Source organism: Dermacentor andersoni, chromosome 7 (assembly GCF_023375885.2).
Source record: "Dermacentor andersoni chromosome 7, qqDerAnde1_hic_scaffold, whole genome shotgun sequence".
Taxonomy (NCBI): Eukaryota; Metazoa; Arthropoda; class Arachnida; order Ixodida; family Ixodidae; genus Dermacentor; species Dermacentor andersoni.
The window spans coordinates 135,128,126-135,142,847 of record NC_092820.1 but is presented as its reverse complement, the minus strand read 5'-3'; the positions used below and the strand labels follow the sequence as shown (position 1 = coordinate 135,142,847).

At 45.7% G+C, this 14,722-nt stretch overlaps 2 protein-coding genes across 2 annotated transcripts; both read right to left on the bottom strand.

Annotated features, from left to right (window-relative positions):
• Window positions 1-2,736: 2,736 nt before the first annotated feature.
• Window positions 2,737-9,024, bottom strand: LOC126534516 (sulfotransferase 1E1-like). The gene is made up of 2 exons (XM_055072354.1): window positions 8,089-9,024; window positions 2,737-5,950 (listed from the first exon to the last, which is right to left on the bottom strand). The coding sequence occupies exon 2, from the start codon at window positions 5,924-5,926 to the stop codon at window positions 4,982-4,984; it is 945 nt and encodes a 314-aa protein (XP_054928329.1). The 5' UTR covers window positions 5,927-5,950; window positions 8,089-9,024; the 3' UTR covers window positions 2,737-4,981.
• A 1,162-nt stretch (window positions 9,025-10,186) lies between these two features.
• LOC126534586 (sulfotransferase 1C2-like) lies at window positions 10,187-12,830 on the bottom strand. Its single transcript, XM_050181853.2, has 2 exons — window positions 12,185-12,830; window positions 10,187-11,269 (listed from the first exon to the last, which is right to left on the bottom strand). Exons 1-2 carry the CDS (start codon window positions 12,632-12,634, stop codon window positions 10,778-10,780), a joined length of 942 nt encoding a protein of 313 aa, XP_050037810.2. The 5' UTR covers window positions 12,635-12,830; the 3' UTR covers window positions 10,187-10,777.
• Window positions 12,831-14,722: the final 1,892 nt, after the last annotated feature.

Genomic DNA, 14,722 nt, shown 5'->3' with positions numbered 1-14,722 from the left:
ATTTTCATTATAGACGAGCTCACACGGCTGCCACGTTTAAAAATTCATTGAAGAGTTTACACTGTTATTTAGGTTTGTTCTGATTTCTGTGAAGTCATTTTCATAATAGCGTTTCTTGGCATGCTTTAATAGAGTTAAGAAGGTTGCAATATCATTGATAGTAAAGTTGCAAGGGGCTATTAAAGGGTTGCCTCTTCACTTTTTTGTGGAGATCATCCTTTATTGCGAGACTGGTTAAATCGCGAGGCTGGTTAAAGGTGACATTGAAGGATTCTTAAGCTTAAGTGCGAGCTTAAGCTTAAGTGCGAGACTGGTTAAAGGTGACATTGAAGGATTCTTAAGCTTTTGGCATTTCTTGTTGAGCGCAACGGTAGAAGTGCTAGAAGAAACAGCTTTCAAAACTAAAGTGCAGAAGACATCAACCGCCAGTTGTGGGCCAGTTAGAGATGTCATTTTGGACCACTCACAAAAAGAAATAGCACTCATAAAATGTTTTTATCAATGTGTGTTATGTTAAATGTGTTATTTTTACCTACTGGACGTTTAAACGCGACAAATATGGGATAATGATTGGTGATATCTACGTTAACTACACCAGACACCTGAGCGTTCAAGTTAGAAAAAGCGTGATCCAGAAGAGTGTTAGCACCACGTGTGCTACATCTAGTGTGAGAGTAAATGTGGCACTGAAATACGTACCCTGGAAGGCTATCAGTATTTGCAACGATGCTACTCGCATTAGGATATATTAGGTTGATATTGATATCGCCTACTAACAAGATCTTCTTTCTTTCTAGAGATTAACTGTTCAGGACCGTCCCAAAATCTAATGTTTCTACCGAAACCGATTCCTATGATGTGGAATGTCAATGAAAGTATCCAGTGTATGAATATAACTTGTGTCAGGAGAAATGAAGATGGCTGAGGCCCGTGAACATCAGACACACGGCGAAAATACTCAGATTTGTATAACGGAAAACCGTATAAATTAACCTCGCTGTCAGAAAACCTCGTTTCAGATGAGCATGTAGATGAAAAAGAATGCTTGGTTAAGCCAATGAAATCAGTAATTCAATCAACACGAGTATTCCTTCGCTAGCTAAGGGCATTGAAATGAACTAGAGAGCGATGCTTGTCAGAAAGCAGAGAAATGAACTCGACAGCGGAAAAAGTTGTGAGGTGGCAGTCGCGCAGAAAAAAAACGGAACGTGAATTAGTTAAAAACACGGGTCAATCTCGGAATTTGGAAGAAGCACTCTACTGCTTCTAGTCTGACGAACCTTAAATTCGATTTAACTGGCCGTCTAGAGAAACTGACAGCTCTTATCTTTCTCAAGAACCAGTTCTTTTGAAAACAAACGTTTGTTTTCAACAGTCAGATGGTTGTTAACCCACACTGCAGACTCAGAGTTACCGGAAGAAAATTTGACCAGTGCATAGATGAGCCTTGCGGACCTTAGGAACAGAGTCGCTCTCCCTCTCGTGGCCGCAATAGCGAGAGATACTATTCTTTTTAATATCTTTTTTAGCTTCATAGCCACTCTATGGACAACGTGTAAGTCAGAGGGAGAACCAGGGCAGTCTGTGGCATCACCAATGTTTATTTTTTCGCGACTTGAGCGCCTTTGATCTCAACATTATTCAGTGGAGAATACTGTGCCAGATTCGCGACTTTCTTTTCCAACCCCTCATTTCGACGACGGACTATCCAGTGAACTAGCTAGGCAGAAAAGTGGTTAGATACAAAGAAACACACATACGTAGAAACATACGTCCATATATACATAACTTCGGGGATTGCGTGAAGTACCCTAAATATAAACAGAATCCTGCATTATTTCCTTCAGCAGCTCCAGGTGACGTCATTGTTGGCGCATGTATTGCTTATCATCTCCAATTTTCCCTGTCTTCTCTCATTCTTTCGCAGCTGTCGCCGTCAGCAGGTCAGGTCGTACGTGTTTACGATACATAAAACTTATTTACCGTGATCCTTCTGTCTGAGTATTCATTTTTGATTGAACGGCCTTCAAACCTTCTGATGAGTCTGAACGAAACAAGCATGGTGTCATAAAGAAAGTATTGATGGCTCAAGTACGTCAAAGAAAAAAAATACAACCGTTTGAAGACTAAGAACCTCGAAACTCACGTTTGTGGATGCTTCTCCAAGTTGAGCTGCAAGCGAACAATGACTGATTGAAAGAACTTGGATAGGTGGGGCAGATTCATTGTTTCACACGTGTGTAGTGTGATATCTCGAACAGCAGATAAGAACAGGGCAATCTGCCATTGTGTAAATCCGGACATTTGAAGGGCTGGTACGAGAAATGGTATACGAAAGTCTACGCCAAAACCAGTTCACTTTTTGTTCAATGTTGACGGCACTTTAACATAAAATGGCCTACTACTGGATGGGGATCGTACAAGCGACGGTACTTTAAGAAGTTATTGCTTTTGTGAATAACATGATGAACACGTTGCAAGGAACGTCACCAATGCTTAAGGAGTGCTTGTCACTGGGGATTTCTAAGACGGTACACCCCCCTGACTCGTCGCTACTGTTGGAAACACTTGTTTTAAATTACCTTAAATATCAAGCGCAATTGTGCACTCGGCATAATTTCTACAAAATAATTCGAGGTATATTGAATACTTGTGATGATATCAAATTAGGAGCAAAAATATGTGCCGTAACATCAGAGGACGTATAAGAAATGACACTAAGCATGCGAGTTCTGCTGATGGATGATAATTTTTGTATTGCATAAATTGATAACAAAGACTCAGAAACAACCAAAACTTCGGAAACAAAGAGGGAAACTTAATAATTAGGCAGAAATATAATTGTTCACCGTGGTATTATTTGTCCCGTTTGTTTCGGCAACACAAATGAAGAGCCTCTGTATGCTGGATTCTTACATTTGTCACTTCTCACTCGTTTGTTTTAACATTATTTGAAACATTTAATTTATGGCTGATCGTCAGCAGCATGACGTACTCAAGTAAAAAAATGGATTGTATTCAACCTCAAATTCATGCAGGAAACATTGCGTTTCCATTCTCAATGTTCTTTTTTCGCGCAGCTCTCAAAATTATTGGAAAGTGTACCCATGGCTAGCGAGGCTCAAAGACAACCTGTCACTTGGCCAGCGGCTCGACGACTTCCCAGTACACTGACTCAGCGTCAGAAACACGGATTGTGTAGTACAATAGCCTACGGATATGGCAGTTTCTCCACTTGGTGCCCATTCTCTGGTTCATCCAGCTGGACAGCTACTTCCTTCTCAACGACGTTCCAAGCTCTAGCTGCGCTCCTGGGTACGGTTGTCACCCTCGGCTCGCACTTCTGCGCCGAGTTCTGAACAGCCGTCGTTGCTCACTATGTCACCTCAAGCACTTAGTCACTACCGCTCTCGCCATTTGAACGGCTTGTCATTCAGCGTTTTGTCGTCCCACATCGCCTGCGTCTACCCATGCCGATCATCAGCACACGCGGGCCCCAACATCGAACCTGTACTGGGTCTGTGAGTCCCATCTCAAAGGCAGCTGCACGACGACTCTTTCTAAAGAATTCACTGGGCCAAACGCGATCGCTTTCTACTCTACTGGTTGCTGCTTTCTTTCCTTCGACTTTCCCGCAAGCTGCCCCCTTTCCGTTCGGAGGCACCTCACTCATCACCGATTCAGAGGATCCCATCAGCTCCTCTAGTCGCAAATTTCACTCTCGCAGGCACGACGAAGCCACAAGCACAACGTTCTGGATGCCTTCGCCGACCACCACAACGCTGATGCTATCGACATACGATATTTTACCGCAATCAGCAGCACGCGAGCCCTTGCGATGTTCTGTGCTCACACCTTACGCGGATGCATGGCATGCTGGAGAAGCTCTTCTATAAGGTTTCTTGAGCTCGAATATCACTTCTACGTCGACACCATAAGTGGCAAACACTTGCGCTATCGCCAGGCAAGTCATGAACTGACAGACGATCTGCTTTTGGAGTTCCGACTCCTAGAGGCCTGGGCGTGTAGAAGAATCGGCGGGAGGTCGCGATTTCGCACTACGGTATCACTGTTGCTGCGCCTTGCTCACAACCTACGCTGACGGTGCTGCCTGGTACATTTCTCACGGATTTCGCGAACCCGACGATATTAACCACGACACCATCTGCACGCTTTACTTGGACTCCGCCATCGGATTTTATTTCAATCACCCTGCGCACTAGGAGGGGGGTCTGTAGCGGGGCGACTATCGCCAAAAGCAGGTGAAAAAGGAAATGGGCTCACACGCAGGTAACGCGAGAATAGAACATGCTAACGCGCTCAACCTAAGTGGGCGCGGTTTCGGCCGCTCGCAATATCCCGTTGCACCATGGCTGGCCGGCCTAAATAAACCACGGCGGCGTCAACAACATGAGTGACCAAGCACGCGCAAAAATTAGGGACCCGGACGACCACGCCCAGCCATGCCAGCGTCAACCCACAAAGTAAGCACGCACGTGCTTTGCACCTCACTTGAACTCTTACATTTCCGATGCTCTTAATGCACTTGGAAGCGGAGTCACCTATGGAGTCTCTTGCATTCTCCTTGGTTGAATTCACTTGAATTTTGGGGTCTCACATGCCGAAAACACAATAACAGCACGAGGCAAAGCCGTAATGGGGGACTCTAGATTAACTATGACAGCGTTGAGTTCTTTAACGTACGTCTAAATTTATGTACACGATTGTGAGCAAGTTTTTGAAGAAAGACTTACTAAGACTGAGAAAATACAACAAGATGCCAATTTAGGATGTCCAATAAGGAAGTACTGGCGAAAAAAACCAAGAATGAAGCCATAGCAGCGTTACGTATGTCGTTTAGTATGTGATTGGACAGTCAGAAACAGAAACACTCAAAACTTAATTTTCAACTCATTGCATGATTTGCATACGCCAGCCGCACATTGGATTTGCTTACGATTTTCTCACTGTATGTATCAAGCTAGGGTAGCTCTATGTCCTTCCAAAGTTGCATAACATCGGACCCTGCAGTCTTTCTTTTTATCCACGCCTTCGTTTTCACTATGAGATCCGGTGTGAAGTGTTCCTTCCAGTCACCAATCACACCTTTGCGAACAAAGCCTTCACACACATGCAACTCGCCCATTTGTGGCCAGATGTCTTGGTAAACCTGGAGTGACTTCAGAGCCTTGTCTGCTGGCAGGTTCAGAAGTTCCAGCACCGACGTGGTCGGCTTCTCATTGAAGACGGCTTTCATGCTGCTTAAGCTCGTAGCGTTCAGAACTTTTTCAAGCTTTTCAGGGTGATTTTTGAGCATGTCTGCATGTTCTTCTCCGAGAAATTCGGCTATCTTCAAGACCCACAACCTGGGATTCTTTTTCATTTCTTCGTACGTGAAAAACAACACGTTATGGTGGTCTCGATGTTTGTACCAGGATAGCAGATGGTCGAAGTAGTCGCCGTATGAGAGCCTGCCCTCTGTGAACATTTCGTGAAATCTGGAAAATGAAATGTCTTTCACTCTCTTTGGTGTGAGGGCCCGTGTGTGGTAGTAGTACGACACGCAAACGTCGTAGAGGTTCCTGGCGACGCAAATGTATTTCGCTTCCGGTGAGTAGGGTGCCTTGTGAAAAGGCAGGTGAGTTTTCACCAGACCCGGTCTGGGCATTCTCTCGACGCCCTCGACACCCATGAGCTCCAAATACGGGGAGTTCAACATGTACTCGACGTAGGTTCTCGGCGCCTCGCCTCCGCCAAGAATGCTGAGGATCACGTATTGCGTCCACGTCGTTCCGGACTTCGGATACGACACTATGAAAACGTCGTCGGAGCGGGGCTTGTAGGACAGCGCGGAGCGTACTGTGTCCTCGTGGAACCATTCGTGAAGCGAGACGCCGTCGACGTGTATGTAAGACTCGAGATTCATTGTTTCTTCAACGCAGTGCACCAGCTGCAAATATATAAAAACATATAACCGTCATTTCCAGCGCCAACAAAAGATGGCATTCCTAAGGAAAGTGCACCATTTAAATTTGTCATTTGCGTGTACGAACTGTTTTATCAATATTTGCCTTTAATATGACGAAAAGATTGAAAGTAGCATGAGCAAAAAGGCATAGTTTTATTGTCTACTTTTATTATCCTAAGAACGATATGCCTTGCATTGTGTGGAAAGTTACTCTAAATTATCATACTATCGAACTAATCTTATGGCTACGTCTATTCGCAATTCGTAAATACTGGTGCTACTTTTCTGTATGGTGCTTTGCCGGCCAACTTGCTTTAGGCGTCGAGCCAGCTTCGTGATAATAAAAATTGACTTTATTCACTCATTCAGTTCAAGCCTACCCAAAATGTGAGCTCGCAGTGATCCTAATTGTTTCTTGTGAGTATCGTTAAAGGATGAAATGAGAGGGGGAATGTCTATCCTGCCTTTGAAATTTCCACAATGAAGGAAAGGTCTGCACGTGGTGTCCTAAAATACGGTTAAATAAATTAAGAAGTATGTGCCAAAGCAACAAGGTGATTATGAGGCACGCTGCAGTCGAGAACTCCGCACTAACTTTGACCACCTGGTTCTTTAGCACGCACCTAAATCTATGTACGTGAGCACTTTTGGCCCCGTTAGAAATGCTGCCACCGTGGCGGGGGTCGAACCCGCGTCCTCGAACTCAACGCCACGGCGCCGCAGCCTGTGGGCTACGTCAACGGGTCGGCGTGTACGGTCGCGTCTTAGGCGCAAACGCTAACGCAATAGGAAGAAGACGGACAACGCGGCTACTCGTGACTGAGAGTCCAATAAATCCACGAAAACACACAGATCCAGGTGAACCTCACCTGACTGATGCATGCACCTGAAGCCTAGACAAATAAGAAAGGTGCCGATAGCAAAATTGACGGCTTGCTTCCAAAAGGTCTACCTCCTCAGCGGACAGCTTAAGTGACGAGCAGCTGACGCAGTCATCCGTATTCACTAAGCTATGGCACACTTCCACAAGTTCCTGCGCAACCTTACTAGCATTCCGGAACAAGATATGTGCAATTCATTTAACCAATGGCAAGTGGCCGCTGCGGCCTGAATGGTCAGCCGAGCGGCTTCTGTCTTTCTCGTTGACATCGTCAGCACGTTTTCAGAATATAATATTCATGCACCTAAGCATATGTGCCCCACAGCCGAAGCCATATGAGTGGGTACCGAAAAAACAAAACACGACTTGCATGGTGCATGCATGTCTTTATGACTGATGCCACGTTGAAGGACGAGCGCTGATCGGAAGGACGCTGCTTCATTTTCCACAAATGCGCTGCCGTATATAACATAATAGTTTGTCAGGGCTTCTTGCGCATGCGTAGCCTGGATGAGGGATGCATTGAGCTATTGTGATTTTTAATGAAGTCTTTCAGTTACGAGTAGAGCCATTGTATTTCCTATTCTTATTGTGTTCAGCTTGGCGCCGGAGGCTCCATGATGAACCTGTACCGACTAGCCCAAATTAGAATTCTAAAGTCATACACTCCTGGAGAGTAAACTATAAGGCACACCATGGTGCTTGGACAGGCGCGGATGAAAACGTCACGGTAGATTTACCTAATGAACTGTCGAGAGAATTAGCTGTTGATAGAGTGAATACGGTACACCCAACTACGGTACTGTTCGCGAAATCCTTTACAAGTAGTGATCATAACGATTTTACGAATGCCATGCGTGTGATGGCATGGGCACTCCAAGATGGCGTTGGTCCCGTGTGCAATACCCGTACCAGGACCAGTTTTTCATCAATGGCGAAGCTTTCTTTCAGAGAAACCACTACGGCTTTAGCTTCGTTTACATTTGGGCGAATGATAAGCTTCCCATTCACCTTACCATTAAGTGCGAGTGAAAAAAGTTGAGTTTTATAACATTTAGACATAGCCCGCGGTTGACGATAGGTTCCTCTATAAAAAATTGCTGGTTCTTCAAGTCCCTCAATTTTCTGTACTGAATGTGTTTACTTAAAAAAATTATTTTGTGATGTATTACAGAACTTAATACACTGTAGAGCGCCCGGGGTCACTTAAATCACACCACAGAAAGAAGCACAAACTTACAGAATAGAACAGCGCAAGGCGAAGATCAGAATAACCGCGGTTTAAGTGGGCAGCCCACTCTAAACGCCGCAGGTTGAAGTTTCACGAGCAAGCCCGAACTGACGAGCGCTTTTGGTCTGCTGCCTCGAGATTACTAATCTTACTGTGCTGGTCTGCAAGACGTCTCTAGAGAGATGCTTGAAGAGAATGACCGCGGGATGAGGGAAGGAAGTTCGTTTACTGCTCTCCGGTGAACGACCTGATATGACTATCGCTCAAACCACCAAGCTTGCAAACACAGATTGCCAAGATAGGACGGTGCATAAACACCGGGCAGATAACAAAATCCGCCTCCATTCCACCCTGCGAAAGTGCATGCGCAGCGAAGCTGTTGTCGGCGTTAGATAAGCACCACCACCGCAAGCGACGTACGCTACGCACGCACTCACATCTGCGAAAGTGCAGCAAACATGTTCATTCCTCTAGGCCCTCCGCCAAGCGCAAGTGCCTTACTGAACTAATGACATTTTTCAAAGTAAATTGCGCCAGAGAATTCCTAAAGTACGGCTTACACAAAAGCTGCAGACATGATAGCTTCGGATTGTAATTCCAATATACGAGAAAACATAATTATGTTGCACGGAAACTAAAAGACAAAGCCCTTTTGCCAGCTGCCGTTTGACGTCTCGTCTGCGTGGCTGCGGCCGCTAGGGGGTGGTACTGTTTTTGGGGTGAGCGAGAACACTTGACCTGGGTGATTCTATTCACACGAAGCACGGTACAAATGCACAAATAAGCAAATATACTTACAAACTACGCATTAGCCGGTTATGTTTGCGTCCTTTGCAGAATAGCTAACCCGACGCATGGTGTACGAAGAAAGGTGCTCCAATGGCACACCGCCGTAATGGATAGATGACGTCAAAAGACCGTTTGAAGCCACTACGAAGCGGCACCTGTCTTGATGGCCTGTCACTTCGTAGATTTAGTTTGGGTTTCAAACTCGAACAGAAGTTCGCGCGCCAATAACGAGCTGTAAATTACACGTCGGGAACATTAATCATCACAAGGATTATTGGTGAGCTTCTATGAAAGATCATGCCCACGAGTGTGCAATTTCTTGTTCACTCTCTCCACCACCTGCCATTTCTTCAGCCAGGGCAGCTTATATGATCTCCTACAGCGGATGGCTTCGACTTCGCATGTCAAGGCTTGTCGCGCAAGGATTCTTACCTTTTTCTAGCCCACTACTTTACTATTTTGTGACATTTCCTTCTTCCTGAGCATTACTTTGGTGCCCTGCGTGGTGGTTTGTTTGTGATATAAAGATTTTGTTCACACTTAGAATTTCTTCTCTCTCCTTGCATATCTCCGCTGATTGAACGAACACGAGATGACTCCTTTCCTTCTGAGCGAATGCTTAATGTACTCCTAGTGAGAGAGAAAAATCAAAGCCCCTTTCTTAAAGAGAGATGGTTGAACACGAAGCATTCCCCAATTCAAAACGAAGGATAGTTAAAGTCCAAAGCCAAATCCACGCAACGAACCCAAGCAATGCTGAGCGACCCGATGCTATGCATGTGTGATTTGATTGCTTGTTTAGAATTGCATTTCTTGAACGTTGAAGTTGAGTGAGGACAGATTTTATTAAGATGCATAGCACCTTGTGCTTTACGAATAGTCACGGGTGTTTCTTGAATGAGTGGTCACGCGGTTTCTTTGTGCTCGTCTCTCTTTCTATCTCTCTATCTCCCCTTCCCCTCTCTTTCACTTTTCCCCTTTCCCCCCGTGCAGGCTAGCCAACCGCAACTACCTCTGGCTAATCTCTCTGCCTTTCTATGCATCCTCTCTTTCTCTTATCTTTAACTAAAAACAAGAAAGAAAAAAGTGGGTTGAGCCCAGTGGGTAAACTATCGGATTCTGGGCGTAGGGTCGCAGGTTCGAAACTCACCACCAGCAAATTTTTTCATCAAATATTTCCTTTGAAATTTATTCTGTATGTTTTTTTTTTATGAAGGGCATTGGGTTACGCGTAACGGAGGGACGAACAGACGGACGGACGGACCGCTTTTCTGGGTCAGTCGCCCAAGAATGCTTACGCATTAAAAAAAGAAGGGCGCATATGAACACAAGAACTCGTACATTCAGTCGAATTTCGGCCAGCAGCTATCTTGGAGGCAGAGGGAGACAGTTTTTTTACATTCATGGTGTGTCACATGGCCTAAAGAAGGTGGACCAGTGCATGAACGTGCATGTGGTGTTCTCTGCCCCCCGAAAATTCCTAGACTTCTGCACAATGACGAAGGACGGCGTCCAAGGAGCAAGAGACTGGCTAGCTACATATTGTAGGATTAGGTCATATGCGGACGGCACTGTGCATAAGATCTCGCTCTCGTGGGGAAGCTACAACGTTAACTAGAGAAGACGCCGCATCAACGGTCGGTCCATGAGCATGCTCATTATTTGAAGCGAGGCCCAGTGGAAAACTTCGCTGCATATGCAAAAACCAGAGGTTTGCATGGAAATTTAAATAATGCACAAACTTATACAAGAGCATTACTGGAAGAAGGAAAATAATTGAATATTTCTAGGTCACATGTTGCGACACCTGATGCGTCAGCGTACTCTAAATTTTTCAATCGACTTAATTCAAGTTCAATATTTGAAACGTTAAGCAGTAGGACTGTCTACGAATACATCACCATTACTGCTAAGGAAGGACCGTGTCATGCCATAGGCTCATGACATCACTACCGGCCGTCTTTCGCACAATCCAGTCTTTCGTTATTTGCACTTGCTCACTCGTAAAGTGGTTCTTCCAATCTCCCACAACGCCTTTTCGTAGAAAAGTAGACGACGTTTGAGAGTTGGGACCGTATATCTTTGCGGTACCGTTAACAGGGTTCGGGCATTTCTCACGTGCAACGCACACTTTGGGTGTGTCTGATTTAAATCTGTCTACAGGGTTGTCCTTGATAAACGTCTTCATCTTGTCCAAGCGACAGGCGTCGAGAAGACGACGGAGTAACGATTCGTCCTGACGCAGTGCTGTACCGTGCTCTTCGCCGAGAAAATCCGCGATCTTGAGGAGCTGGTTCCTGCTATCTGTCTTGAGCGTCTCGTAGGTTAAGAAAAGGACGTTGGCGTCACCTCGATGGTCGTACCAGGACAGCAGGTGGTCAAAATAGTCGCCGTATGGCACCTGTGTGGAATACAGGCAAATATCAAGGCGAATTAAAAATTGATACAGAGTGCACGAGTGACAGAATGAAGATAAATACGCCAGGTAAGCAAAAAATATGTACTTTTCATCAAGGATGCTCGTAGTCAGTTGCACCCTCGATCAATTCTGTGTGCCCTCGTACAATAAACAGAAATGAATGACGGCTGGCACTCTTCGTACGTACAACAAACGTGATTCCCGTGTTTGTGTAAAGACCATTGTCTCGGGCCTTTGTAGAAAACCGAATTTTGCTCGATTCTTTATGTCAATAATGTGTAAAGTCCGTGTATAGGGAAGGTGTGGTATATGAAGTGCCGTTCTTTTTATCGGTAGGTACATGGCAGACTGAAAGGTGCCATGACATGACGCTAAAGGAGCATAAAGCTTCATTGAAAGAGTCTGCAAAAACACTTCATCATAATTTATAGCTATTTCTGGTGTATTTCTATTTTGTAAGAGACAAATGTCAGTTGCAGCAACAAGGAAAGGGTAAGTCGTGAACCATTAAAATTACTTAGAAAAATAAGATGCCGCGACACGTGTGCTACGTCCCTGTGATATCTTGTATTTCTTTATTTGATCGTGAAGTGCCCTAATTCGAAGGTAGATATGAAAGTGCTTGCATTTTCGTTCTCATGATGTTCCTTCAGAGCAAAATTGTTATTGCCTGAGCCCCGTTAAAAGCTGTGTACGGGCCGGTGTGAGTCGCCGAAGTGGCGTGGTGACGTATATAATGCTATTGTAATTAATATACAAAAACTCATTTAGTAGGGCACACACGCGCTGCGTTCAACTTTTTCGTCGCTATTGTAATTGACGGGGTTGAAGATGGGTAATGCTGGTACTCTGGTAAGGCGAAAAAGAAACTCAGTGAGAAACGTTACAACAGCATACCTTTCCACAAAGGAACATGGCCAGGAAGTCATCGAAATTTGGGAACGCGTTCGGTGTGAACCCCTTGAGGAAGTGGTAATACGAGACGGCGCAGTCGTAGGGGTTCCGGGCGACGTGTATGTACTTGGCCCAGTGCACGGGTTCAAGAACGCCGCTTGGAAGGTGGGTCAAGATGGGACCTCGTTCAGGCCGATTCTCCACTGCTTCGGCTCCCCTGGCATCGAGGAAAGGAGTCATGCGGTCGTAGGCGTCTATATCCGAAGGCGGACTTCCGCGAGTCAAGATGTTGCACACGATGTATTGGGTCCACGTGGTCCCACACTTTGGGTAAGTAACAATGAAGATGTCTCCTTCGCGCGCCCTATAGCTCATCGCAGAGCGAAAGTTTTCTTCGCAATACGCATTCGGTATGCAGAAGCCATCGACGCACTGATATAGCTGCTTCGCCATGCTTTTACCTGCTTATAGTTTCATGCACGAACCTGAAAGCACAAAAACGGAAAAAGTAAGATGAGGTATCTGCAGTTTTCGCAGACACCGTTTACGTCGGAGTTACCCAATGTGTTGCATTTTTTGCTTCACATGCACTAGTTACAATGAAATGATAGGAATTCTATAAACTGTGCCTTTCTAGCAATTTTCTCACCCATAACAGATATTTTGCGCTGCCTTAGAGCTGTATAGGTAGTGGCACTGTAACAGACTAATAATTGAAGCCTATCCTCACTACACGTGGGTTGAAGAGCGACCAGTTTTCCAGAAGTCCGTAGAAGTAGTGGAGAACGCGGCAACCTGGCGTGTAGCGGAGATGGCGTAAGTTTGGGTGGAGGGAAGTGTTTGTGTGTGTACTGATATATCTCGGGGAAGGCTGTAAGAAATAGAGCTGCGGGCAAGCCTCTAAAACCAGATTGCCAGAAAATTTGTTCAGAAGAGCGACTTGTGTGAAAATTTGGGCATTTTAAGCATGTTCGTCGGCACTCCCTTGCTCCATGATGCACCGCATTGTTCTCCAGGCACTGGCAAGTACATAAAAAATGCTATAACCTGAGGATAACCTAAACATGCTTTTCAGTGAATCGTAGAGTGGCGTTGAAGGACTATTACTAGCGATGCAAAAATTCCTAAACTAGAGAAATCGCGTTTTGAATGCGCCAAATCTGCTTCCACCGCGACATTATGCAGGATGCCGATCACGTTGTTTTCTTGCCATCATATCAGTGGCGCCCAAGGTATGGCAGTCATGAGTTTCCGATTCTGCAATTGCTTACAGTGCACGAAGCCGGCAAAAGCATTGCTTTTAAGATCTGTTTCTGTAACGCGGAGGAAGCGGTCGCCGGATTTGCACGTGGCCTATTGGTCCCTTTCTAATGCACTTGGGCACTAGAAAAAGCTACGAGTGTGAAGCTTTGCTATTAGCTGTTCATCATTTAAGTAGTAATTGCTTAAAGCGTATCGATAGCGCTTTTCAGCCTAATGTGGTGAATTGTTATCGCGGTTGATATTAGCGTACGGCTGCTAACAGATACGTAGGTTCTTTTCCTAACCATCCTTTTTGAGCGGGAGGAGGCTGAACTGATCGCTGCCCTCTGTTACCATTCATAGTCTAGACTCTTATGTCTCCTGAGCTATAGTCATAATAATAAAAACCATGCCAGTATTCTTCACAGGATGTTGGCGAAAGCCCAAACCAATGAATCATGATAACAGTGCGAAGGAATTGCGATTGTACCACGTGACCGAGCATATCAAGTGAAGAATATCTGACAACAAAACTTCTTGGGGTAGTGAGCGTCAAAGAGGTGCAGCCGATTACGTGAAATGATTTTCGCATCCCAACTGCGTTGCACTCAATGAACGTGAATTTATCGACCCCGCTAAGCGCGACGTCTGATAGAAGTGAGAAACTTATTTGCCGCAGCAACTGTTATAGTTTTAACGCGACAGCGTTAAGGAGCTCGTGTCGCAGAAAAGACGATGTCGGCGGTGTCTGCGTCGGCGGCGTTGGCCGTGAGCGAAAAAATCCCGGCAGGCAATTTATAAATAAAAACAACAAGCAAGATGGGCTGCGCGGGAATCGAACCAGGGTCTCCAGAGTGTGCGGCGGAGACGCTACCATTCAGCCATGAGTTCGCTCGCTCGCTGAAAGTGGGACAAAAACGCGTCTAGTGAATGCGGTGTGGCCTTACAAACGTGCCGTAGAAAGCTATACTGCTGTGTATATCGGTAATTAAGAGCATGCAAATTACAGAAGTCGCAGTTAAACGCGTAGCGAAGTACGTTTCCGCTACATTTCTTCTGCGCTTTCCGCACATGCAGAGCCATCTTGCGGCAAGCACAGAAGACCCCCTCATCTCAATGTACGGCGCTGCCCCGACAGGTGGCGCGCCACGCGCGCATTGGGGCTGTGCGGGGACCGGTGCGAGGCGCGTCCCGGCCCCGACTCCCGCTCCCCTGACGACGCTTCGCCGGGCTCCCGCACGGGTTGCAGAATCAAGCGTCGTTCCTTTCTTTAGATCCCTATCTATCTACCGAGTTCTT